At 39.5% G+C, this 25,437-nt stretch overlaps 1 protein-coding gene across 1 annotated transcript in view; it reads left to right on the top strand.

Moving 5' to 3' along the window:
• LOC128664510 (transient receptor potential cation channel subfamily M member 7-like) overlaps positions 1 to 25,437 on the top strand; it is a 288,636-nt gene that overhangs the window by 147,451 nt on the left and 115,748 nt on the right. The window contains 2 exon segments of the mRNA XM_053719331.1: positions 9,208 to 9,382; positions 10,212 to 10,338. Coding sequence (XP_053575306.1) covers positions 9,208 to 9,382; positions 10,212 to 10,338 — 302 coding nt within the window.

Below are 25,437 nucleotides of genomic sequence, written 5' to 3'. Positions count from 1 at the left end.
ATGTTAGATTCATGTCTTTAGCTGTATTAGCTAGAAGAGCTTTGTGGCTTAAATCTTGGAATGCTGATATGACATCTAAATCTAGATTACTATCTCTTTCTTTCCACGGTAATAATTTATTTGGTTCTCAGTTGGATTCTATTATTTCAACTATCACTGGAGGAAAAGGAGTTTTTTTGCCTCAGGATAAAAAACCTAAGGGTAAATCTAAGGCTTCTAACCGTTTTCGTTCTTTTTGTCAGAATAAGGAACAAAAACTCAATCCTCCTCCCAAGGAATCTGCTTCCAGTTGGAAGCCTTCCTCAAATTGGAATAAATCCAAGCCATTTAGGAAACCAAAGTCTGCCCCTAAGTCCTCATGAAGGTGCGGCCCTCATTCCAGCTCAGCTGGTAGGGGGCAGATTAAGGTTTTTCAAGGATTTTTGGATAAAATCTGTCCAAAATCATTGGATTCAGAGCATTGTCTCTCAAGGGTATCGAATAGGATTCAAAGTAAGACCTCCTGTGAGAAGATTTTTTCTCTCACGCATCCCTGTAAATCCAGTAAAAGCTCAGGCTTTTCTGAAGTGTGTTTCAGACCTGGAGTCTTCAGGGGTAATCATGCCAGTTCCTCCTCAGGAACAAGGTTTGGGGTTTTATTCAAACCTATTCATTGTACCAAAGAAAGAAAATTTGTTCAGGCCAGTTCTGGATCTGAAAATATTGAATCGTTATGTAAGAGTACCAACTTTCAAGATGGTGACTATAAGGACTATTCTGCCTTTTGTTCAGCAAGGACATTATATGTCCACAATAGACTTGCAGGATGCATACCTTCATATACCGATTCATCCAGAACACTATCAGTTTCTGAGATTCTCTTTTCTAGACAAGCATTACCAATTTGTTGCTCTTCCATTTGGCCTAGCAACAGCTCCAAGAATCTTTTCAAAGGTTCTGGGTGCCCTACTATCTGTAATAAGAGAACAGGGTATTGCGGTGTTTCCTTATTTGGACGATATCTTGGTACTAGCTCAGTCTTTACATACTGCAGAATCTCACACAAATCAACTAGTGTTGTTTCTTCGGAAACATGGTTGGAGGATCAATTTACCAAAAAGTTTCTTGATTCCTCAGACAAGGGTCACCTTTTTAGGCTTCCAGATAGATTCAGTGTCCATGACTCTGTCTCTAACAGACAAGAGACTTTAAAATTGGTCGCAGCATGTCAGCTCCTTCAGTCTCAGTAATTTCCTTCAGTGGCTATGTGCATGGAAGTTTTAGGTCTCATGACAGCAGCATCGGACGCGATCCCCTTTGCTCGTTTTCACTTGAGACCTCTACAGCTTTGTATGCTGAATCAATGGTGCAGGGATTATACAAAGATATCACAATTAATATCCTTGAATCCCAATGTACGACACTCTCTGACATGGTGGATAGATCAGCATCGTTTGGTTCAAGGGGCTTCTTTTGTTCGCCCAACCTGGACTGTGATCACAACAGATGCAAGTCTTTCAGGTTGGGGAGCTGTTTGGGGGTCTCTGACAGCACAAGGGGTTTGGAAATCTCAAGAGGCGAGATTACAGATAAATATTTTAGATCTCCGTGCAATTCTCAGAGCTCTTCAGTTCTGGCCTCTACTAAAGAGAGAACCATTCATTTGTTTTCAGACAGACAATATCACAACTGTGGCTTATGTCAATCATCAGGGTGGGACTCACAGTCCCCAAGCTATGAAAGAAGTATCTCGGATACTTGCTTGGGCGGAATCCAGCTCCTGTCTAATCTCTGCGGTGCATATCCCAGGTGTAGACAATTGGGAGGCGGATTATCTCAGCCGCCAGACTTTACATCCAGGGGAGTGGTCTCTCCATCCAGAAATGTTTTCTCAGATTGTTCAGATGTGGGGGCTTCCAGAGATAGATCTCATGGCCTCTCATCTAAACAAGAAACTTCCCAGATACCTGTCCAGGTCCAGGGATGTTCAGGCGGAAGAAGTGGATGCACTGACACTTCCTTGGTGTTATCAACCTGCTTACATCTTCCCGCCTCTAGTTCTCTTTCCAAGAGTGATTTCCAAAATCATCATGGAACAGTCTTTTGTGTTGCTGGTGGCTCCAGCATGGCCACACAGGTTTTGGTATGCGGATCTGGTTCGGATGTCCAGTTGCCCGCCTTGGCCACTTCCGTTATGGCCGGACCTACTATCTCGAGGTCCATTTTTCCATCAGGATCTCAAATCCTTAAATTTGAAGGTATGGAAATTGAACGCTTAGTTCTAAGTCATAGAGGTTTCTCTGATTCAGTGATTAATACTATGTTACAAGCTCGTAAATCTGTCTCTATAAAGATTTATTATAGAGTTTGGAAGACTTACATTTCATGGTGTTCTTCTCATAAATTCTCCTGGCATTCTTTTAGAATTCCTAGAATTTTGCAGTTTCTTCAGGATGGTTTGGATAAGGGTTTGTCTGCAAGTTCCTTGAAAGGACAAATCTCCACTCTACACTGTTTTGTGCAGGCTTTAGTTCGTATTAAGCCTGTCATTAAGACAATTTCTCCTCCTTGGAGTCTTAATTTGGTTCTGAGGGCTTTACAGGCTCCTCCATTTGAACCTATGCATTCTTTGGACATTAAACTACTTTCTTGGAAAGTGTTGTTCCTTTTGGCTATCTCTTCTGCTAGAAGAGTTTCTGAGCTATCTGCTCTTTCTTGTGAGTCTCCTTTTCTGATTTTTATCAGGATAAGGCAGTTTTGCGGACTTCTTTTCAATTTTTACCTAAGGTTGTGAATTCTAACAACATTAGTAGAGAAATTGTTGTCCCTTCTTTATGTCCTAATCCTAAGAATTCTTTGGAGAGATCCTTACATTCTTTGGATGTGGTAAGAGCTTTGAAATATTATGTGGAAGCTACTAAAAATTTCAGAAAGACTTCTAGTCTATTTGTTTTATTTTCTGGTCCTAGGAAAGGTCAGAAAGCTTCTGCTATTTCCTTGGCTTCTTGGTTGAAACTTTTGATTCATCAAGCTTATTTGGAGTCGGGTCAAACCCCGCCTCAGAGAATTACAGCTCATTCTACTAGATCATTCTCCACTTCATGGGCTTTTAAGAATGAAGCTTCAGTTGATCAGATTTGCAAAGCAGCCACTTGGTCCTCTTTGCATACATTTACTAAATTCTACCATTTTGATGTATTTGCTTCTTCGGAAGCAGTTTTTGGTAGAAAAGTTCTTCAGGCAGCTGTTTCAGTTTGATTCTTCTGCTTTTTGATTTGTTTTTTTCTTTCAAAAGTGAAAATAAACTTATTTTTGGGTTGTGGATTATTTTCTCAGCGGAATATGGCTGTTTTTGTTTTATTCCCTAACTCTCTAGTGACTCTTGAGTGGAAGACTCCACATCTTGGGTATTGATATCCCATATGTCACTAGCTCATGGACCAATTACATGAAAGAAAACATAATTTATGTAAGAATTTACCTGATAAATTAATTTCTTTCATATTGGCAAGAGTCCATGAGGCCCTCCCTTTTTATGGTGGTTATGATTTTTTGTATAAAGCACAATTATTTCCAAATTTCCTTTGTTGATGCTTTCTACTCCTTTCTTTATCACCCCACTGCTTGGCTATTCGTTAAACTGAATTGTGGGTGTGGTGAGGGGTGTATTTATAGGCATTTGGAGGTTTGGGAAACTTTGCCCCTCCTGGTAGGATTGTATATCCCATAAGTCACTAGCTCATAGACTCTTGCTAATATGAAAGAAATGAATTTATCAGGTAAATTCTTACATAAATTATGTTTTTGTGACTGTGTCAAGGTTATAGAAAGACATGTCTGTTGTCAATTATAGTACTAAGTTTAAATACTTAACGGATCTAACATTTTATTTTTATAATATAAACATTGCTATTAATTTAATTTAGGACATTAATAGGCTTTTAAAAATGAAACCTTCAATTTTTGTTTTTTAAATGTTTAAATTATATTTAGTTTCTCACGTACATCTCAGATGGTGTGGTATATAACCTTCTAAATATATGATAGGTAGACAATGAGATTTAAAAAAGGACCTGCATGTACAGAAATGCTTTCGTTTTAGTTTGATACTTTTTTAACACTTTTTTTGTGTTGTATTATCTGAAAGGAATTGCCATATTTTGGAATCAATGCATTAGTTGTCTTTAAAGTCTATCGGCTAGATTTAGAGTTCTGCGGCCAAAGGGGTGCGTTAGCTACGCTGGCTTTTTTTCTCCCGCACCTTTTAAATACCGCTGGTATTTAGAGTTCACAGAAGTGCTGCGTTAGGCTCCAAAAAGAGAGCGTAGAGCATATTTACCGCCACTGCAACTCTAGATACCAGCGTTGCTTACGGACGCGGCCAGCTTCAAAAACGTGCTCGTGCACGATTTCCCCATAAGAAACAATGGGGCTGTTTGAGCTGAAAAAAAACCTAACACCTGTAAAAAAGCAGCGTTCAGCTCCTAACGCAGCTACATTGTTTCCTATGGGGAAACACTTCCTAAGTCTGCACCTAACACCCTAACATGAACCCCGAGTCTAAACACCCCTAACCTTACACTTATTAACCCCTAATCTTCAGCCCCCACTATCGCTGACCCCTGCATATTATTATTAACCCCTAATCTGCCGCTCCGTACACCGCCGCCAGCCAGGTTATCCCTATGTACCCCTAATCTGCTGCCCCTAACATCGCCGACCACTATGTTATATTTATTAACCCCTAATCTGCCGCCCCCGCTATCGCTGACACCTGCATATTATTATTAACCCCTAATCTGCCGCTCCGTACACATCCGCAACCTACATTATACCTATGTACCCCTAATCTGCTGCCCCTAACACCGCCGACCCCTATATTATATTTATTAACCCCTAATCTGCCCCCCACAACGTCGCCTTCACCTACCTACAATAATTAACCCCTAATCTGCCGACCGGATCTCACCGCTACTATAATAAATGTATTAACCCCTAAAGCTAAGTCTAACTCTAACCCTAACACCCCCCTAACTTAAATATAATTTAAATCTAACTAAATAAATTAACTATTATTAAATAAATTATTCCTATTTAAAGCTAAATACTTACCTGTAAAATAAACCCTAATACAGCTACAATATAAATTATAATTATATTGTAGCTATGTTAGGGTTTATATTTATTTTACAGGCAACTTTGTATTTATTTTAACCAGGTACAATAGCTATTAAATAGTTAATAACTATTTAATAGCTACCTAGTTAAAATAATTACAAAATTACCTGTAAAATAAATCCTAACCTAAGTTACAATTAAACACTATCGATAAATTAATTAAATACAATACCTACAATTATCTACAATTAAACCTAACACTACACTATAAATAAATTAATTAAATACAATACCTACAAATAAATACAATTAAATAAACTAACTAAAGTACAAAAAATAAAAAAGAACTAAGTTACAAAAAATAACTAATCAAATTGAGCTCGCATTCTATTGGCTGATCGGAACAGCCAATAGAATGCGAGCTCAATCTGATTGGCTGATCGGATCAGCCAATCGGATTGAACTTGATTCTGATTGGCTGATTCCATCAGCCAATCAGAATTTTCCTACCTTAATTCCGATTGGCTGATAGAATCCTATCAGCCAATCGGAATTCGAGGGACGCCATCTTGGATGACGTCCCTTAAAGGAAACGTCATTCGTCGGGAAGTCGTCGGTGAAGATGGATGTTCCGCGTCGGCGGGATGAACATGGATCTGGAAGAAAGAAGATTGAAGATGCCGCTTGATAGAAGACTTCAGCCGGATCATGGACCTCTTCAGCTCCCGCTTAGATGAAGACTTCAGTCTGATCATGGACATCTTCAGCGCCCCGCTTGGGCTTGGATCAAGACATCGGAGGAGCTCTTCTGGATCGATCGGTGAACCCAGCGTGGTGAAGATAAGGTAGGAAGATCTTCAGGGGCTTAGTGTTAGGTTTATTTAAGGGGGGTTTGGGTTAGATTAGGGGTATGTGGGTGGTGGGTTGTAATGTTGGGGGGGTATTGTATGTTTTTTTTTTACAGGCAAAAGAGCTGAATTCTTTGGGGCATGCCCCGCAAAGGGCCCTTTTCAGGGCTGGTAAGGTAAAAGAGCTTTGAACTTTTTTAATTTAGAATAGGGTAGGGCATTTTTTTATTTTGGGGGGCTTTGTTATTTTATTAGGGGGCTTAGAGTAGGTGTAATTGGTTTAAAATTGTTGTAATATTTTTCTAATGTTTGTAAATATTTTTTTATTTTTTGTAACTTAGTTCTTTTTTATTTTTTGTACTTTAGTTAGTTTATTTCATTGTATTTATTTGTAGGTATTGTATTTAATTAATTTATTGATAGTGTAGGTTTAATTGTAACTTAGGTTAGGATTTATTTTACAGGTAATTTTGTAATTATTTTAACTAGGTAGCTATTAAATAGTTATTAACTATTTAATAGCTATTGTACCTGGTTAATATAATTACAAAGTTGCCTGTAAAATAAATATTAATCCTAAAATAGCTACAATATAATTATAATTTATATTGTAGCTATATTAGGGTTTATTTTACAGGTAAGTATTTAGCTTTAAATAGGAATAATTTATTTAATAATAGTTAATTTATTTCATTACATTTAAATTATATTTAAGTTAGGGGGGTGTTAGGGTTAGAGTTAGACTTAGCTTTAGGGGTTAATACATTTATTATAGTAGCGATGAGATCCGGTCGGCAGATTAGGGGTTAATTATTGTAGGTAGGTGGAGGTGACGTTGTGGGGGGCAGATTAGGGGTTAATAAATATAACATAGTGGTCGGCGATGTTAGGGGCAGCAGATTAGGGGTACATAGGGATAACGTAGCTGGCGGCGGTGTACGGAGCGGCAGATTAGGGGTTAAAAAATTTTAATAGAGTGGCGGCGATGTGGGGGGACCTCGGTTTAGGGGTACATAGGTAGTTTATGGGTGTTAGTGTACTTTAGAGCACAGTAGTTAAGAGCTTTATAAACCGGCGTTAGCCCAGAAAGTTCTTAACTACTGACTTTTTTCTGCGGCTGGAGTTTTGTCGTTAGATTTCTGACGCTCACTTCAGCCACGACTCTAAATACCGGCGTTAGAAAGATCCCATTGAAAAGATAGGATACGCAAATGGCGTAGGGGGATCTGCGGTATGGAAAAGTCGCGGCTGCAAAGTGAGCGTTAGACCCTTTCCTGACTGACTCCAAATACCAGCGGGCGGTAAAAACCAGCGTTAGGAGCCTCTAACACTGGTTTTGACGGCTACCGCCCAACTCTAAATCTAGGCCTAAAACTTTCAAGACGATCTTGTTGATGTCTTTGGCCACATCTAAACAATTGTGAGAGCTTAAGGCTCTTTTCTGTTTCTAATAATAGGATTTTTCATCAGGGAATATTTGTGAATTTGCTGTTTGCATCCTAGGAATGTAAAAAAAAAATCAACTCTGCTGTAGTTAGAGCCCTTAATATTCCTCTATAAGTTTAGATAATATTAGAACATATCATTTGTATTCATGTCTTTAATCTGGTTCCAATGATAGAAGGCTTCCAATGCTTCATTAAGAAACTGAAATGATTTTGCGATGATTATAGCTTATGAGCTCTGGAAGGAGCTCATTCTAAAAGAGCTATGGTTTAGTCATTACCTAGTTTGAATACTTGTGCAAGACAGCTACATTATCTTAGGTGCACACACTTACTAAACATCTTCCATCTAAATAAGTTCTTACATGCACTTGGTAGTAAAGAGATTTGTATTTTTGTATCCTAGACCATGTATATACATGAATAACTTTATATTCCCACCACTAGTGAATATGTCTTATGATTGCTAATTTATTTTCAAAGACAATCCTCTTTCTCTTTCTGTCTCCTCATAGTTCATAGGTTAACTAATTTACCTAGCTTAAAGGGCCATAATACCCAAATGTTTAAACACTTGAAAGTGATGCAGCATAGCTGTAAAAAGCTGACTAGAAAATATCTCCTGAACATCTCGATGTAAAAAAGAAAGATATTTTACCTCAAAAGTTCCTCAGTAGCCACCTCCCATTGTAAAGTATTTCTAAGCAGCATTTTAGTGTGTCTGTTCTGGGACATCTGAAGGGATGAGCATCGTGCACTCTCATATTATTTCACCAATCAGGTAAAGGAAGCTTACTATGAAATCTCATGAGAGTCAAGTCAAATCTCATGAGATCACAGTAAAAGTTCATGACCTCAGCACTATTGATGCTGATTGGCTGCTGTTCATTTCTTGATTTTTTTAATTTTTTTTACCTGCAGCTGGGAGCAGCTGAGTATAACTTTTTACACAGAACTTACTCTGCTGAGCTGAGGAGATTGTGAGGTAAAATATCTCCATTTTTTACATAGAGATTCTCAGGTGATATTTTCCTGTCAGCTTTTTACAGTTATACTGCATCAGTTTCAAGTGATTTAGCATATGAACCCAAATTTTTTTTTTTTGTGATCCAGATAGAGCATGCAATTTTAAGCAACTTTCTAATTTACTCCTATTATCAAATTTTCTTCATTCTCTTGGTATCTTTATTTGAAATGCAAGAATGTAAGTTTAGATGCCGGCCCATTTTTGGTGAATAACTTGGGTTATTCTTGCTGATTGGTGGATAAATTAATCCACCAATAAAAAAGTGCTTTCCAGAGTACTGAACCAAAAAAGAAGCTTAGAGGCCTTCTTTTTCAAATAAAGATAGCAAGTGAACGAAGAAAAAATGATAATAGGAGTAAATTAGAAAGTTGCTTAAAATTGCATGCTCTATCTGAATCACAAAAGAAAAAATGTGGGTTCAGTGCCCCTTTAACTATAAATGAATTAAAGCCAGCAATAATGGAGGACAATACACATATAAAGTTAGGTTACTTCTACTTACTCTAAGAATGCACAATGGTATATTATTATTTGTACTGTATAAATCACCATGACATTGTGTTAAAAAACAGTTATTTACATATCTATTTTATTATTTGTCATTTGTCACAAATTGCCATTTCTTAAACTACTGAATTATGTGGACAATAATGTTAAAAGATTTATCTGAAACAGAATATATATGTTCCTTTGAGGATATACTTTACCTTATTAAAAGCAGGAAGAATGATGACCTTACATATTATGCCATATTTGCATCTTTTAACTATATTTTTTATTCTTATTTTAGGTGTCAAAAATGTTTTATATTGTTGTCATCATGGGGCTTGTAGTCATTTGCTTCGGTGTGCCAAGAAAAGCAATTCTTTATCCTCATGCGGAACCTTCATGGACTCTTGCTAAAGATATAGTATTTCAGCCATATTGGATGACATTTGGTGAAGTGTATGCATATGAAATAAATGGTAAGTCACATTGAAAATATCAATTAGTAATTTTTATGGATATATTAGTCAAAAGTGAATTTAAAACCAAATGCTGATAGTACGGATTTTTCCCTTGTAATGAGAGACAAATTAATAAAAAATAAAAAAAATACTTTGTGGTAGTCCAACCTAAGGGACCTGTCACAATATTTACTTACAAGGTATTGTTTGCTTCCCACTTCCCTACTCCACTCTTTGTCCTTTAAGACACTTCTCTGTGTGTATCAGTTTGTATAGTAAACATACCTTGCAAACAATTTGTGTAAAATGAATAATTAGCTGATCCATAGTTTTGTATGTACATGACATATTTTACCTTTGCCTGATCCAAAGAGAATTGTGCAGGCTAAGTGCAATATTTAGGGGCCAAAAAGTGGACAAAGGTACCCTGGACCACCTCATTAGCTTGCTACAAAATGAGGCACATTAAAGAACCATGTGCCTACATACTAGATTACAAGGTAACAAAGGTATCCAAGACCAGTTCACCAGCTCACCAGGGTGACTTGATCCACAAGAGGGTGCATGAAGGAAACGTGCCCATCTACTAGACCACCAGTGAACCTTGTATAGTAAATGGCCTGTGGTGGGATCAGGTAGCTGCACACTAGACTGTAGGGAGGCGTAGTATAAGTTGTTTACTAAAAATACATAAAATGTGGGGATCCTGGCAAGTATGAGCACATTCAGCAGAATAGGGAAAATGGTGACATGCTGTGTTTTACACATGTCGTGTGATTTTTTTTTTTAAAGTTATTTTAAGTGGTGCTTGTCAGCAAAACTTTGATAATTTGTGCTCTTTTTAAAGTATGTGCCAATGACTCTGTTGTTCCGCATCTCTGTGGCCCTGGAACGTGGATAACTCCTTTTCTACAGGCTGTGTATCTGTTTGTACAGTACATTATTATGGTGAATCTTCTCATTGCATTTTTCAAGTAAGTAAAAAAAATGCCTAAAAATGTATTATAAATTGAGATTATAATATTTAATATATAAAGCAACATATTTGAAAATAATTATAGTAAAGCATATGAGCAACCATAACTAAGCCTTAGTTGTAATACAGGTATAAAAACCCTTTATGGAAAATGCTTGGGACCAGAAAAGGTTTGGAGTTTGTTATGGTTTGGATTTCAAAATATTTGTATATTTGCATTTGTAAAATGTGACTTACAATATTTATCTGTCATAATACAGCATATACATGCAACCTAAGGTAGTTTTATATCATTTGTACATTTGTATACATAGGACAGTACTGTCATCAGAAAGGTAATAGTTGTTGTTTTAAATAAATCTAGACTATTATTTGTATTTTAGAACTCAAAAACCAAACCAAAGACTCAGGCAGAGAAGATTGTAATAATTTAATTTTAATTAAAAAAATAATAATAATAATGAAAAAGTCTGGATTTGAGAATAATGCTAAGTTATGGAATTCCAGATTTGGGGATTAGTATGTGTATGTATGAGTCTATGATGGTGCTAATATTGCTGTTTCATCTACAGTACCTTTTATTATTATTACTATTATTATTATTATTATTAATTATTACTATTATTATTGTTGTTTTGCTTCATAAAAAGCTGCAGTATATGTTAGAGCTCTAAAAATAATGTTTATTATTTATAGTATTTCAATATTTGAGCTGTCAGTTTTTGGTGTTACTTCTTTTAAGAACACAAGATCCAATAGGATATTCAGGATTTATTCTTTTAGAAACACCCAAGACCCATCATTTGAAAGGCAATTTTCTGCTCTTTCCAATGGTGTGAATCTTTGGCAAATAAAGCTGCAACACACTTTTCTAAAAGATAAAAACATACACATTTCAGCATATTTACACTTATAATATGCCATCCAAAATAGATACCCCATGACCTTTTGTTATAAAGCCCACAAGCCTAACTTTAATTTAAAGCCACTATAATGTTTAATCGCAAGATGACCAATATGGTAATAGTGATCACCTGGTGTGAATGAATATACATTTATTTAACCAGAGGCTCATGGGAGCCCCTTGTGCACATCAAAGTGATATTAAGTAATGTACCCAGTGGCCCTAATTTATGTGAGCATAACCCTTCTTGTTTTCACTAATTTGTTTTGCAACCTTGTTTAGTAAATTTTTTTTATATACTGTATATATTTTTTAATGAGAGGATCTCTAGGAGCTTATGTTAGGCCAGCAAAAAGGCCTAGAGACCCCAAAGACCCCTTGATTTAAAGACCAGAAGCCCCTCTTTAAAATAAAGCCCCTATATAGGTATTAATAGCCAGGTGAAGACTGTGGTAATGGTGATCACCTAGAGTTAATAAAAGTGCATTTATTTTAGTAGAGACTCATGGGAGTTCCTATGTGCATATCACATTTATAAAACTATACAAAAAGGATAACCCAACTCAATTTTTTACATCCTTGTTTACTAAAATACTTCTTAAAATATAAATTTTTTCTTTCATACAGGTGGTGAGAGTCCACAATCCATTACTTCTGGGAATTACATTTCTCTGACACTAGAAGGAAGCAAAGATTCTCAAACCGCAAAAGCTCTATTAAAACCCTCACACCCTACTGGAAACTAGTCTTGCATTTGCCTCCGCCGGAGGAAGAATGAAAATGGGCATGTTATTCTTCAGTGAGAGGGGTTCCCAGACTGAGTTGAGGCCCATTTCTCCTCAGAGTGCAGTGTTTGTGGAGAGTTGTATTTGGAGTATGGGTAGTGACATATTTTTAACTGTTGGGAATTAGTTACAAGCTTTCCTGTTGGGTAGTTAATATATTCCTATCCCATATCCTCTGCTGACATGTTTCAGCTCAGGTTTGGCTTTGTACTGGTTTCCTCCAGTAGTGGGGTGCCTATTGGTAACTACTATTATTTTATTGTAGTAGCACTCTGTTAGCCGCTTATTTATTTAAATATATATATATATATATATATATATATATATATATATATATATATATATATATATATATATATATAGCCTTGGGAAATATATGTTTAATGCCGTTATTCCCATTTATATTTTTTATAGTTTGATTTCTAATGCATTTCCGTTTTTTGCGCACATACATTTTTGAATGTGTGCTGGGTTTCCACAGACATTATTTTTTTTACATGCATCGTGTTTTTGCGTGTGTATATTTTTTACGCACATTGGCTTTCGGGTCTGCTCGGGATAGTGCATGTAGACTTGGTGTGCTTTTCCCCCTATCTTGCGTCTGGTTGCGCTTGCGCTCCCTCTTGGCTTAGTGCACTATGTGGATGTGGGACCTCTTAGCGTGCTTTAACATTGTAAGATTTTAAGAGCTTTTTCTGGAGGGGGTATGTTTATTTACCTTACTTTAAGAGCTTTTTTTTTTGGTAATAACTTTATAACTGTAGATGTATGCACATCACTACTTTTGTAGTTTTCTGCTGCTGTAGAGCTTTCTTTTACTATCCCTAAATTTACTTTAGAAGCTGGGTTCTTTGAACACTTTCTTACCAGTGTTAAATGTGTTTATTGTTAACAGGCTAAGGTTTTAACTACAGGAGAATTATGTATCTCATGTTTTAATGTTTTATTACATTCTGACCAGTCTAATGCTGCTCCTGCTTCTAAAGGCATTACTGCTCTCTTTGTTTATTCCTTACAAGGGAGTTCTACTGATTTTTGCTCCTGGAATTAAGGACTTCATTTGCTCTACAGTACCTGAAATGTTGCTAGCTATGCTGCCTTCAAGTGAGCGTAAAAGGTCAGTCATATTGTACCTTCTACTAGTTCTAGACCTTTACAAAGTTTCTGTTTCTGTTTCTAATGCTGCTGAGTCCTCAGAGGGAGTGGTTTTCTCTGATGATCAGGGGTTTTCTTCTGATCATGAATCAGAGTGTAAGGATCTGTACTATTCCTTTAAGTTAAACCTCTGCCTACCTATCTTCCTCTAAAAAAGTCTCACTGTTTTACCAGACTTTTCTGGCTTATTGAAGAAGTTAGATTACTTCCCTCTTTGAAACTGCTAGTCATTTATTCTAGCCAGAATATTTCTCTAATCTATGCTCAAGATTTTACTTGCCTTGTTTTTCCTCTAAAAGATATAGACAGACAGCCCTGTCGTGTTCTCCCCTAACCTGCTTCACACTAAGTACTGAGAGCCCTTTGCCGTTCCGCTGACAACATCAGCTTCGGCCGGGCTGTGTCCCCCTGCAGTCTCACACTACAGTCTCGCTCCAGAGTTCTGCCAAACAGCTGCTGCAAATTCCCACAGAGGCTCTCATTCCCTGTGGCATCTTACCTCCATCTTACTTACCTTAGAGGCCTTAACATCCGGTATCTCAAGGTAACTTGTCTCCTGACGGTCTTTGCTGTTTGTACTCTTACCATTGGAGTACATAGCAAGACACGGCTATAGCAAGCCACAGAGGTAACCTTCCAACCATACATTTGGTCACCTCTCTTTCACACCACTAGCTATAATTCAGATAATAGTTAGCATACTAATAGCTCAAAGAGTTACTTAACTGAGGATAAGTCTGTAAATCATTAAGATTTAGTTTATAAAGCTATGGTTCAATCTTCTAAAGGTTTTTGCCTGTCCCTGATGCTGTCTCTGAGAGAGTCTCTAGGGAATGGCCTAAGCCAGGTATCCCCTTTTATTCCTTCAGCTAGGTTTTGGAATCTGTATCCTTTACTGGTTTTTAATATTGAACTTTTGAGAATCTGTTCCTAAAGTGGATGGCATTATTTCTACCTTGGATTAGCGTGCTATTATTCATTTGGAAGTTAGTTTTATTCTTTTAAAACCCTTTACAAAGGAAGTTTAGTTTTCTTCTGTAGGAGGGTTTTTTTCAGCACACAGTTTTGTTTTTTTAGACCAGCAGTTTCTTTTACTGGTGTCAGAGTTTTTTCCCTGCTTTGTTTGCCATGTGCTGCTGGCAGCCATTTTACTCACCTCTCTTGCTGACTCTGGTGCACAGTGTGTGATGCTGCTCATTTCCTGCATGCCCTTTTATGGCCAGACTGGTGTACTTCATCCATGTGAGACAGGTTGTAGTCTCAGAATTGTGATGTCATCACTTATTATTTAAAGGGCCTCTGTTCAGTATGCTTTGCCCTTGCGTTGTCTCAGACCTGTTTGTGAGTTCCAGTTCCTGTGTATTACCTGGCTGTCTGACGTCCCTCCTGCTTCCTGATCCTTGGCTTGTTCCTGACTCTGCTGTTCTCCTTGTTCCTGATTCTGGCTCGTCTGACTACTCGCTTTGGCTCCTGACTCGTCTCGTCTGACTATTCGATTTGGCTCCTGACTCGGCTCGTCTGACTACAAGCTCTGTTTTTGACTCCTTTCTTGTTATTTGACTTGTGGACTTTTTATTATTTTTTGCTATTAATAAAGGTGTGATTACTTTTGCACTTCTCGTCTCAGTCTGATTCCTGGCACCCTGTCATTACGCAAGGGTCATGAATCCTGATGCTAATAATCCACCTTTACCTACCATCATTTCCAGGATGGATGAACAGGATCACTGCTTGGATCAATTTGCACTAGCCTTGCAAACCCTGCTGACTCGCACTGCACATTTGGACCAAAGTGTCCCGCAAGTTATGGCTGCTCCTGTTTCCGCTGCTGAACCTAGTCCTACCAGGAGCATGTCCGGTTCTGCACCTCTATTTCAGCGATATGGAGATGATCCTATTCAGTGCAGGAGGTTTTTGAACCAGGTGTGCATTTACTTTGAGATGTTACCTCAGGCTTTTCCCTCTGACAGAGCTAAAGTTGGATTTCTCATCTCGTTACTCTCTGACACAGCTCTTGCTTGGGCTAATCCCTTGTGGGAGACTAATAAACCTGTGATTTCAAATTACCCTGAACTTGTGGCCTCCTTTCGAAGGGTATTTGATGTTCCGGCTCATGTCTATTAAGCAAGGTACAAGATCTGTTGCTCAGTATGCCATTGAGTTCCGTACGCTTGCCGCAGAGGTAGGTTGGAACAATGAAGCCCTTGTTGCTGCCTTCTTTCATAGGCTCTCTGATGCGATTAAAGATGAAATTGCTGCCAGAGATTTACTAGAGGATCTTGAGGCATTGGTGTCTTTTTGATCCTAATTGACATCAGACTCAGAGAGAGGAGCTCTTTCAAGGAGCGCATGCGGAAGCCTCCTGTTCCGTTGTCTCCTATGTGTTCATTCCCACCCATGCCTCCCTCTCCTCCCATGCCTCCTGGTCCAGAGTCACCAGGGACTGCTGAGCCGATGCAGTTGGGATTCACGCGTCTCTCTGTGGCGGAGAGGGCCTTTAGGAAGAGGGAGGGTCTCTGCCTCTATTGTGGGTTACAGGGCCACCTTTTGAAGTCTTGTCCTACATGGCCAGAAAAATGCTCACACCCAAGGTCCTGTTGGGGGCAGACCTTGGGTGGTTTATCCTCCCTGGAACCGCTAAAGGAGAAACCTTTGGTCACGGTTGTCCTTTCCTGGGTGGACTCCTCCATAGTCACCTAGGCTCTTGTTGACTCCGGTGCTGCGGGCTATTTCATTAACAGTGCTTTTGTATCAAAGCACTCCATTCCTGTTTTGCCTCGGTCCTTTCCATTTGCTATTGAGGCCATTGATGGCAGGCCCCTTCAGCCCGCACTCGTTACTCACGAAACCGCTCTGTTATCTATGGATGTTGGGGCTCTCCATTTTGAAACTCTCAAGTTCCAGGTGATAAATTCTCAGCATTTTCCAGTTGTTCTGGGTTATCCCTGGCTCCAAAAGCACAATCCCAGTCTCGACTGGCGCAGGTCTGAAATGTTGTCGTGGTCTCCATAATGTATTTCTACTTGTCTTCGGAAACCAGTTAAAGTCTTGTGCACTTCTTCGGTATCTCAATTGCCATAGGAGTACAGAGAGTTCCTAGACGTTTTTGACAAGGTGTGTGCCGGTATGTTGCCTCCTCACCGGTCTTACGATTGTGCCATAGACTTGCAACCAGGAGCCATTCCTCCTCGGGCCGGGTATACCCTCTGTCTGTTGCAGAGAATTGTGCTATGGAGGAGTATGTTGTCAATGCTCTGTTGCGGGGGATCATCCACAAATCCTGCTCTCCTGCAGGGGCTGGCTTCTTCTTTGTGAAGAAAAAGGGTGGCGAGTTAAGAGACCATGCATTGATTATAGGGGTCTTAATCGTCTTACCATTAAGAATGCTTACCCTATTCCGCTCATTACGGAACTCTTTGACCGCCTCAAGGGAGCTACGGTCTTTTCTAAACTTGATTTGAGAGGAGCGTACAATCTCGTTAGGATCAAGGAGGGCCACGAATGGAAAACAGCGTTTAACACCAGGAGCGGGCATTATGAATATCTTGTAATGCCATTTGGCCTATGTAATGCTCCTGCTGTTTTCCAGGAATTTATTAATGATGTCCTATGAGATATGTTGCAACAGTGTGTTGTGGTGTATTTAGACGACATCTCATAACTCACCCACACTTGAGGCTCATTGTTTTGATGTTACACGGGTTCTTCAGAGACTACGTGAGAACGGCCTGTTTTGTAAACTCAAGAAATGTGAGTTCCATCAGACTCAAGTAACATTCCTAGGTTATGTTATCTCCATTGCAGGGTTCTCCATGGATCCTAACAAGTTGTCTGCAGTTCTGCAGTGGCCTCGCCCAGTTGGTCTTCAGTCTATTCAACGTTTTTTGGGGTTCGCCGATTACTATAGAAATTTATTAAAAACTTGTAATCCTTGGTCAAACCGATCACAGACATGACCCGTAAAGAGAATGATCCACTCCATTGGTCACCTACTGCCATTAAGGCCTTTGATAGTCTTAAGACTGACTTTGCTGCCGGTCCAGTTCTGGCTCATCCTAATTCTGTCCTACCTTTCATTCTTGAGGTCGATGCGTCTGAGACTGGAGTAGGTGCCCTCTTGTCTCAACGTTCTATGCCTGATGGTTCCTTGCATCTGTGCGGTTTCTTCTCTAAGAAATTGTCTCCAGTGGAGTGCAATTATGAAATTGGCGACAGGGAATTACTGGCCATAATTTTGGCACTCAAGGAATGAAGGCATCTTCTTGAGGGTACTAGCGTACCAGTGCTCATTCTTACTGACCACAAGAATTTAGCTTATCTATCTGAAGCAAAACGTTTGTCGCCCGACAGGCCAGATGGGCGCTATTTTTGTCTCGGTTTAATTATGTGGTCTCTTACCTGCCTGGTAGTGAGAATGTTAAGGCTGATGCCCTCTCTCAACAATTTTTGCCTCTGTCCAAGGAGGAGTCTGTACCTACTCCAGTTATACCTCCTGACCCTATTTTGGCTACCATACGTACTAATTTGACTTTTCCCGTGTGGGAGGAGATCCTGGCTGCACAAACCAATGCACCTCCTGAGAAACCTAGTGGTGTTTTGTTCCTGAGAATCTTCTTACTAAACTTTTGCACACTTACCACTATCCTAAAGCTGCAGGTCACCCAGGCAAGAACCAAATGATTTGGTCTGTCACTCGACATTTCTGGTGGCCAGGTCTTCGTTCTGATGTTGCTGCGTATGTTGCCTCCTGCTCAGTTTGTGCACAGAATAAGACTCCTCGACATCTTCCTGTGGGTCTTCTTCAACCTATTGCTAATGGTGAGCGTCCTTGGACACATCTTTCCATGGACTTCATTGTTGAGCTCCCTGTTTCCAATGGCAATACTGTTATCCTTATGGTGGTTGACCGTTTTTCTAAAATGTCACATTGCATTCCCTTGAAGAAGCTGCCTACCGCTCAGGAGCTTGCTTCAATTTTTGCCCGGGAGGTCTTCCGTTTACATGGGTTACCCAAGGAGATAGTTTCGGACCGGGGTAGCCAGTTTGTCTCCAGATTTTGGCGTTCCTTTTGTGCTCAAATGGGGATCCAGCTTTCCTTCTCCTCTGCATATCACCCTCAGTCCAATGGGGCCGCGGAACGGTCTTATTAAGCTCTGGAACAGTTCCTCCGTTGTTATGTCTCAGATAACCACAATAATTGGTCTGAACGGTTACCTTGGACAGAGTTTGCTCGTAATAGTGGTATTAATGCTTTCTCCAAGTTATCCCCGTTCATGGCGAATTATTATTATTATTATTATCGGTTATTTGTAGAGTGCCAACAGATTCCGCAGCGCTATTAACAAAGACGGAGTCCAATAAAACAATTATAGGGATCAAATGGGTAGAGGGCCCTGCCAAGAGTTGCACTGTTGTAATCAGCTCTTGAGAAGGTGATCAACAAACAGCTGGACTCTTAGGCTTACATGCTAAAGGGGGTTCAGGGGATAGCATTGGAGGAGAGGAACTGGTATAGAGAAAGGTTAGCGTAGGTTGTATGCATCCCTGAACAGTAGAGTCTTTAGGGAGCACATGAAGCTTTTAAAACTAGAAGAGAGTCTTGTGGAGCGAGGCAGAGAGTTCCACAAGATGGGAGCCAGTCTGGAGAAGTCCTGTAAACGGGAGTGTGATGAAGTGACAAGAGAGGAGGAGAGTAGGAGGTAGTGAGCAGAGCGGAGGGGACGGGAGGGAGAGTATCTGGAGACAAGGTCTGAGATATAGGGGGAGCAGTGCAGTTGAGGGCTTTGTATGTCAGAATGAGAATTTTGTGTTTGATCCTAGAGGCAAGAGGAAACCAGTGAAGAGATAGGCAGAGAGGTGCAACAGATGAAGAGCGACGTGTAAGGAAGATGAGTCTGGCAGAGGCATTCATTATGGATTGTAAAGGAGCTAGGCGGTAGGTGGGGAGACCAGAGAGGACAGAGTTGCAGTAATCGAGGTGGGAGAGAATGAGAGAGTGGATTAAAATCTTAGTTGTGTCTTGTGTAAGGTAGTGTCTAATTTTAGAGATGTTTTTAAGGTGGAAGTGGCAGGCTTTAAACAATGACTGAATGTGAGGAGTGAAAGAAAGATCTGAGTCAAATGTGACCCCGAGACATCAAATTATGGGTTTAAACCATCCTTGTTGCCGATTCATTCATGTCTCAGGGTATTCCGGCTTTGGAGGAGCATCTCCGGCAACTCCGTTCCGCATTGGTGCAGATTCAGGATTGTCCTCATCGTTCTATGCAGTGCCAAAAGTTCCAGGCTGATCATAGGCGTCTGCCCGCGCCTTCCTACCAGGTTGGTAGGAAGAGAGGGTTTGCTGTCCTCCCGCAACTTGAACCTTTGTGTGCCTTCCAATAAACTGGCTCCCCGTTATGTTGGTCCTTTTCAAATACTCCGACGGGTCAATCCTGTGACCTACGCTCTTGACCTTCCTCTTGCAATGCGCATCTCCAATGTTTCTCATGTCTCCCTCTTGAAATCATTGGTTTGTAATCGGTTTACTACTGTGTTGCCTCGTCCCCGTCCTATCTTTGTTGACAACCATGAAGAATATGAGGTCAGCAGCATTATTGACTCTTGTATGTCCAGGGGCCACGTACAGTATTTGGTTCACCAGAGGGGTTACGGTCCGGAGGAGCATTCATGGGTTCCCTCCTCTGATGTTCATGCTCCCGCCCTCCTCCGTGTCTTCCATGCCGTTTCCCCAATAAGCCTTTTGTCCTCCCGAGGGAGAGGGGTCGTTGAGGGTACCCCCCCAATTTTTTATCCCTGCTTTGTTTGCCATGTGCTCCTGGCAGCCATTTTATTCACCTCTTTTGCTGACTCTGGTGCATAGTGTGTGATGCTGCTCATTTCCTGCACACCCTTTTATGGCCAGACTGGTGTACATCATCCATGGGAGACAGGTTACAGTCTAAGAATTGTGATGTCATCACTTATTATTTAAAGGGCCTCTGTTCAGTATGCTTTGCCCTTGCATTGTCTCAGACCTGTTTGTGAGTTCCAGTTCTTGTGTATTACTTGGCTGTCTGATGTCCCTCCTGCTTCCTGATCCTTGGCTTGTTCCTGACTCTGCTGTTCTCCTTGTTCCTGATTCTGGCTCGTCTGACTACTCGCTTTGGCTCCTGACTCGGCTCGTCTGACTACTCGCTTTGGCTCCTGACTCGACTCATCTGACTATTCGCTTTGGCTCATGACTCGGCTCGACTGACTACCAGCTCTGGTTTTGACTCCTGGCTTGTTATTTGACTTGTTTACTTTTTATTATTTTTTGCTATTAATAAAGGTGTGATTATTTTTGCACTTCTTGTCTCAGTCTGATTCCTGGCACCCTGACAGCTGGTGTGACAGCTGCTTCTTTCATTTGGTTAATCGTCTTTCTGAGCAGTTTTCTATCAATTCTGCTAGTAAAGATTTTTGATCTCTTTGGAATTGCTTTAATATGATAATGTTTTCTTTTGTGATGCTGTTTTCACATTTATTTAGATTCATTCTAAGTGTGTCTTTGGCAGTACCTTACAGTAAGGCTTTTTTGAGTAAAGTCTTGGTCAGCTGACATGTTTTTTTTTTTAATTTATCTCTCTCTTTTCAGGGAAATATGTTGTTTGCTTCTGGTTTGGATTCTATTATTTCTAATGTGGTTAGAGATAAGGAATCTTTTCTTCCTCAAGACAGGAGGTCCAAGGGTAAAACTAGCTTCTATTGTTTATCATTTCTGATTCCTTTTCTCAGAAGCAGTCTGCCTAGAAGCCAAGTTCAAATTGTTACATGTCTAAGCAGTCCAAAAATGTACTCCCTTATTCAAGTCTGCTTGAAGGTTTGGCCCCAATCCAGAGGCTTTGGTAGGGGGCAGGTTGCCCCTTTTTCAGGAGGCTTGGTTTAGTTTGTGCAAGATCCCTGGGTTCTAAATTTAGTTTCTAAGGTTACTGAATATGTTTCAGAAAAGGGCCTCCCAGAGGATGGTTTATTCTATTCAATGTTCTGAAAAATCCTGTGCAGGCTTAAGCCTTTTTTCAGTCAGTTATGGATTCTGTGGAAGTGATTATTCCTGTTCCTTTGTTGGAACAGTGGATAGAGTTTTAATAAAATCTCTTCATTGTTCCAAATAAGGAAGGAATTGTCAGACCAGTTCTGGATCTAAACGATGTCATGGTCAGTTTATGTCCTCAATACATTTAATGGACTCTTTCCTTCATGTTCTTATTTTCAGTTTCTAGGTTGGCTTTTCTAGACAAGCTCTTTCAGTTTGTTGCTGCACTATTTGGTCTGGATACAGCTCCCAGAATATTCTCAAAGAATCTGGGTACTCTTTTTCTGTTATCAGATCTCAGGGTACTGCAGTGTTTCCTTACCTGGATAATGTTTTTTGTTCATGCTTCATCTTTTCATTTAGCAGAATCTTTCATCAACAGTTGTTGTTTCTTCATATTCCAGGTGTGAATAACTGTGAAGCTAATTTTCTCAGTCGTCAGTCTTTGCATAAAGGAGAGTGGTCTCTCCATCTGGATATTTTCTATCTGCTAGTGGATCTCTGGGGTCTCCCAGAGATAGATCTGATGGGCTATCGGTTAAACAACAAACTTCCCAGGTACTATGGGAGGTCTAGGGATTCTCAGGGGAGATTGTGGATACTTTGGTAACTCTATGGTCGTTTTGACTTGCCTATGGTTTTCCTCCTCTGGATCAGGCAAGAGAAGTCATCAGTAATTCTTACTGCTCCAGCTTGGCCTCTCAGAGTTTGGTATGTTTTTTTCCATCCAGATCTCAAGTTTATAAGCTTGATGGCATGGGTATTGAACAGTTAGTTCTTAGGCAGACAGTTTTTTCGGATTATGGGGCATATTTATCAAGCTACGTATGGATGCTCCATAATCTGTCCGCCTGCTCTGAGGCGGCGGACAGAAATCAATCCGATCGTATATGATCAGGTTGATTGACATCCGTTGCTATCGGCAAATCTGCAGGGGGCGGCATTGCACTAATAGTTCACAAGAACTGCTGGTGCAATGATAAATGCAGAGAGCGTATGTTTTTTGAGGCTTTGATACAGGCCTGCAAGCCTGTGACTAGGAAGTTTTTTCATTGATTCCTGGGGCCTTTATTTCTTTGTGTATGTTTTTTTTCTTGGCATTCTTCTAGAATTCCTAGGATGTTACCATTTTTGCTGGATGTTTTAGATAAGGATTTATCTGCCAGTTCTTTGAAGGGTCAGATCTCTGTTTTTTTTTCTGTTTTTTTCCACAAGAAGATTGCTATCTTCCTGACATGCTTGGTTTTGTTTAGGCTTGGGCTAGTATTAAAGTGATTGTAAAGTTTAATGAATAACTGCACACACAGTATTTAAAAATAATCTTGAAAACAGGGGCACTTTAATTAATTATACTTTACAAAGACGCTTCTTTTTAAAAATATTTACTATTCTTTTTGTAAACATACCACCATTCCTCCGCCCGCATCTTCTACTGTATTTAGCGTATCGATGATGTATCCAGCTTCCTCCAATCGTTGTGTGTCCCACGAGCTGGACGTCGAAGGGGGCACGCAACTATTTGAGGAAGCCGGAGATGAGGGCGGAGGAACGGCGGAATGTTTACCATAACGCAATGGAAAATATTTTGCAAAAGAAGCGTATTTGTAAAGTTTAATTAATTAAGTGCCCCTGTAATTAACCAATTTTTCCTCTTGGAATTTAAATTTTATATTTAAGTTTTTCAGGCTCTGCCAGTTGAGCTTATGCATTATATTTAGCTCCTTTCTTGGAAGGTTTTGTTTCTTTTGGCTATCTCTTCTGCTAGAAGAGAATTTTTTTATGCTCTTTCTTGTATTTCTCCTTCTCGTATTTTTTTTCATCTGGACAAGGCAGTTTTGAGAAATTATATAGGGTTATCTAGGGTATGTCCTTGGATTATATAAATCAGAAAATGTTTGTCTCTTATTTGTGTTCTAGGCCTAAGATTTCTGCAGAGAGGCTTCTTCATAACTTGGTTGTTGTTAGAGCCAGATAGATAGCTCAGCATGCTAATGCACTGTAGCTGAGCTCTGTAGCAACCTGAGGGTTGCAGGTTCAATCCCCAGCAAGGTCCACTCAGCCTTTCATCCTTCCAAAGTTGATAAAATGAGCAGCGCCTTGAGACCCTTACGGGTGATTAGCCGCGCTTTACAGGTACCCAATACATACATACATACATTTGAATTATTATTTAGTCGCTTCTAAGGATTGCAGACAAACTTCTCGTTTGTTTGGTTTCTTTTCTGTTTTCAGAATTAGACAGAAAGCTACTGTGGTTTCTTTAGCCTCTTGATTGAATCTTTTAATCCATAAGGCTTACTTGGAGGTGGGATGGCCTTCACTTAGACGGATTACTGCTCATTCTTTCAGTTCAGTTGCACTTCTTGGGTTTTTAAGAATGAGGATACTGTTGACCAAATTTGCAAGGCAACCTTTTGGTCTTTTCTACATTATTTTTCTCATTTTTTCCATTTTGGTGATTTTGCTTTTTCTGAGACTGCCTTTAGAAAAGTCCTTTAGGCAGAACTAGTTTGATGTTTGCCTGCCAGTCATTTTTTACATATCTACCCTGTTTATTCTTTGAGTTCTATTTAGGTTGTGGATTTAGTTTCACTGTGAAACAATATGTTCTTTCTATCCTGCCCTTATTTCTCATTACTCGCTTGCAGATAGATTACAAGTTTTGCGCTATAGAGGGTGCGAAACGAACGCAACAAAAGTTGTGTTATTTCACCCTCCATAGCGCTGCCATTATGAGTTTTTGAAAAGCCGCCTTGTGTGTGTGATATGGTTGCATTGAGCTCCATACCGCACAAAATACAAGCGCTGCTTTGACGTGCTCGTGCACGCTTTCACCATAGACATCAATGGGGAGAGAGTGTTAGAAAAAAAAACTAACACCTGCGATCGTGGAATGAAAAGCTCCTTAACGCAGCCCCATTTATGTTTATGAGGAAAAAAAGTTAGGTTTAAACTTAACACCCTAACATAAACCCCAAGTCTAAACACCCCTAATCTGCTGCCCCCGACATTGCGGACACCTACATAAACTTATTAACCCCTAATCTGCCGCTCCCGATATCGCCGCCACCAAAATAAATCTATTAACCCCTAACCTGCTGCTCCCGATATTGCCGCCACTATACTAAAGTTATTAACCCCTATTCCTCCACACCCCAACATCGTCCACACTATATAAAGATATTAACCTCTAATCCACCGCTCCCCGACATCGCCGCCACTAAATAAAGCTATTAACCCCTAAACCTCTGGCCTCCCACATCACTACCACTAAATAAACCTATTAACCCCTAAACCGCCAGCCCCCCACATCGCAACAACCTAAATTAAACTATATTAACCCCTAAACCTAACCCTAACCCTAAACCTAAACACCCCCTAACTTTAACATAATTAAAATAGAGTTAAATTAAAGTTACAATTATTAACTAAATAATACCTATTTAAAACTAAAAACAAACATACCTGTGAAATAAAAATTAAACCTAAGCTAGCTACAATATAACTAATAGTTATATTGTAGCTAGCTTAGGTTTTTATTTCACAGGTAAGTTTGTATTTATTTTAACTAGGTAGACTATTTAGTAAATAGTTATTAACTATTTACTAACTACCTAGTTAAAATAAATACAAACTTACCTGTGAAATAAAACCTAAGCTGCCTTACACTAAAACCTAACATTACAAAAATAAAAAACTACCATTACAAAAATAAAAACCACTAAAATTACAAAAAATAAAAAAAACTACCATTACAAAATATAACAAACGAAATTATCCAAAACAATAAAAATTATTCCTATTCTAATACTCTGTTTAAAATTAAAAAAAAACACCCCAAAATAAAAAAACCTAATCTATAATAAACTACCAAGGGCCCATAAAAGGGCCTTTTGTAGGGCATTGCCCTAAAGAAATCAGCTCTTTTCCTACAAAAGAAAAACAAACACCCTCTAACAGTATACAAACCCCCACCCTCCAAACCCACAAAATAAAAATAAAGTAAAACCTAATCTACCCATAGCCCTGAAAAGGGCATTTGTATGGGCATTGCCCTTAAAAGGGCATTCAGCTTTTTGCTGCACATTACAAATAAAAAAAATGGCTATTCTAAAAAAAAAACCTAACTAAAAGACCTAATCTACCCATTGCCCTGAAAATGGCATTTGTATAGGCATTGCCCTTAAAGGGGCATTC

The sequence above is a fragment of the Bombina bombina genome, chromosome 6, assembly GCF_027579735.1.
Source record: "Bombina bombina isolate aBomBom1 chromosome 6, aBomBom1.pri, whole genome shotgun sequence".
Lineage (NCBI taxonomy): Eukaryota > Metazoa > Chordata > Amphibia > Anura > Bombinatoridae > Bombina > Bombina bombina.
This window is presented reverse-complemented; position numbering and strand designations above follow the sequence as displayed.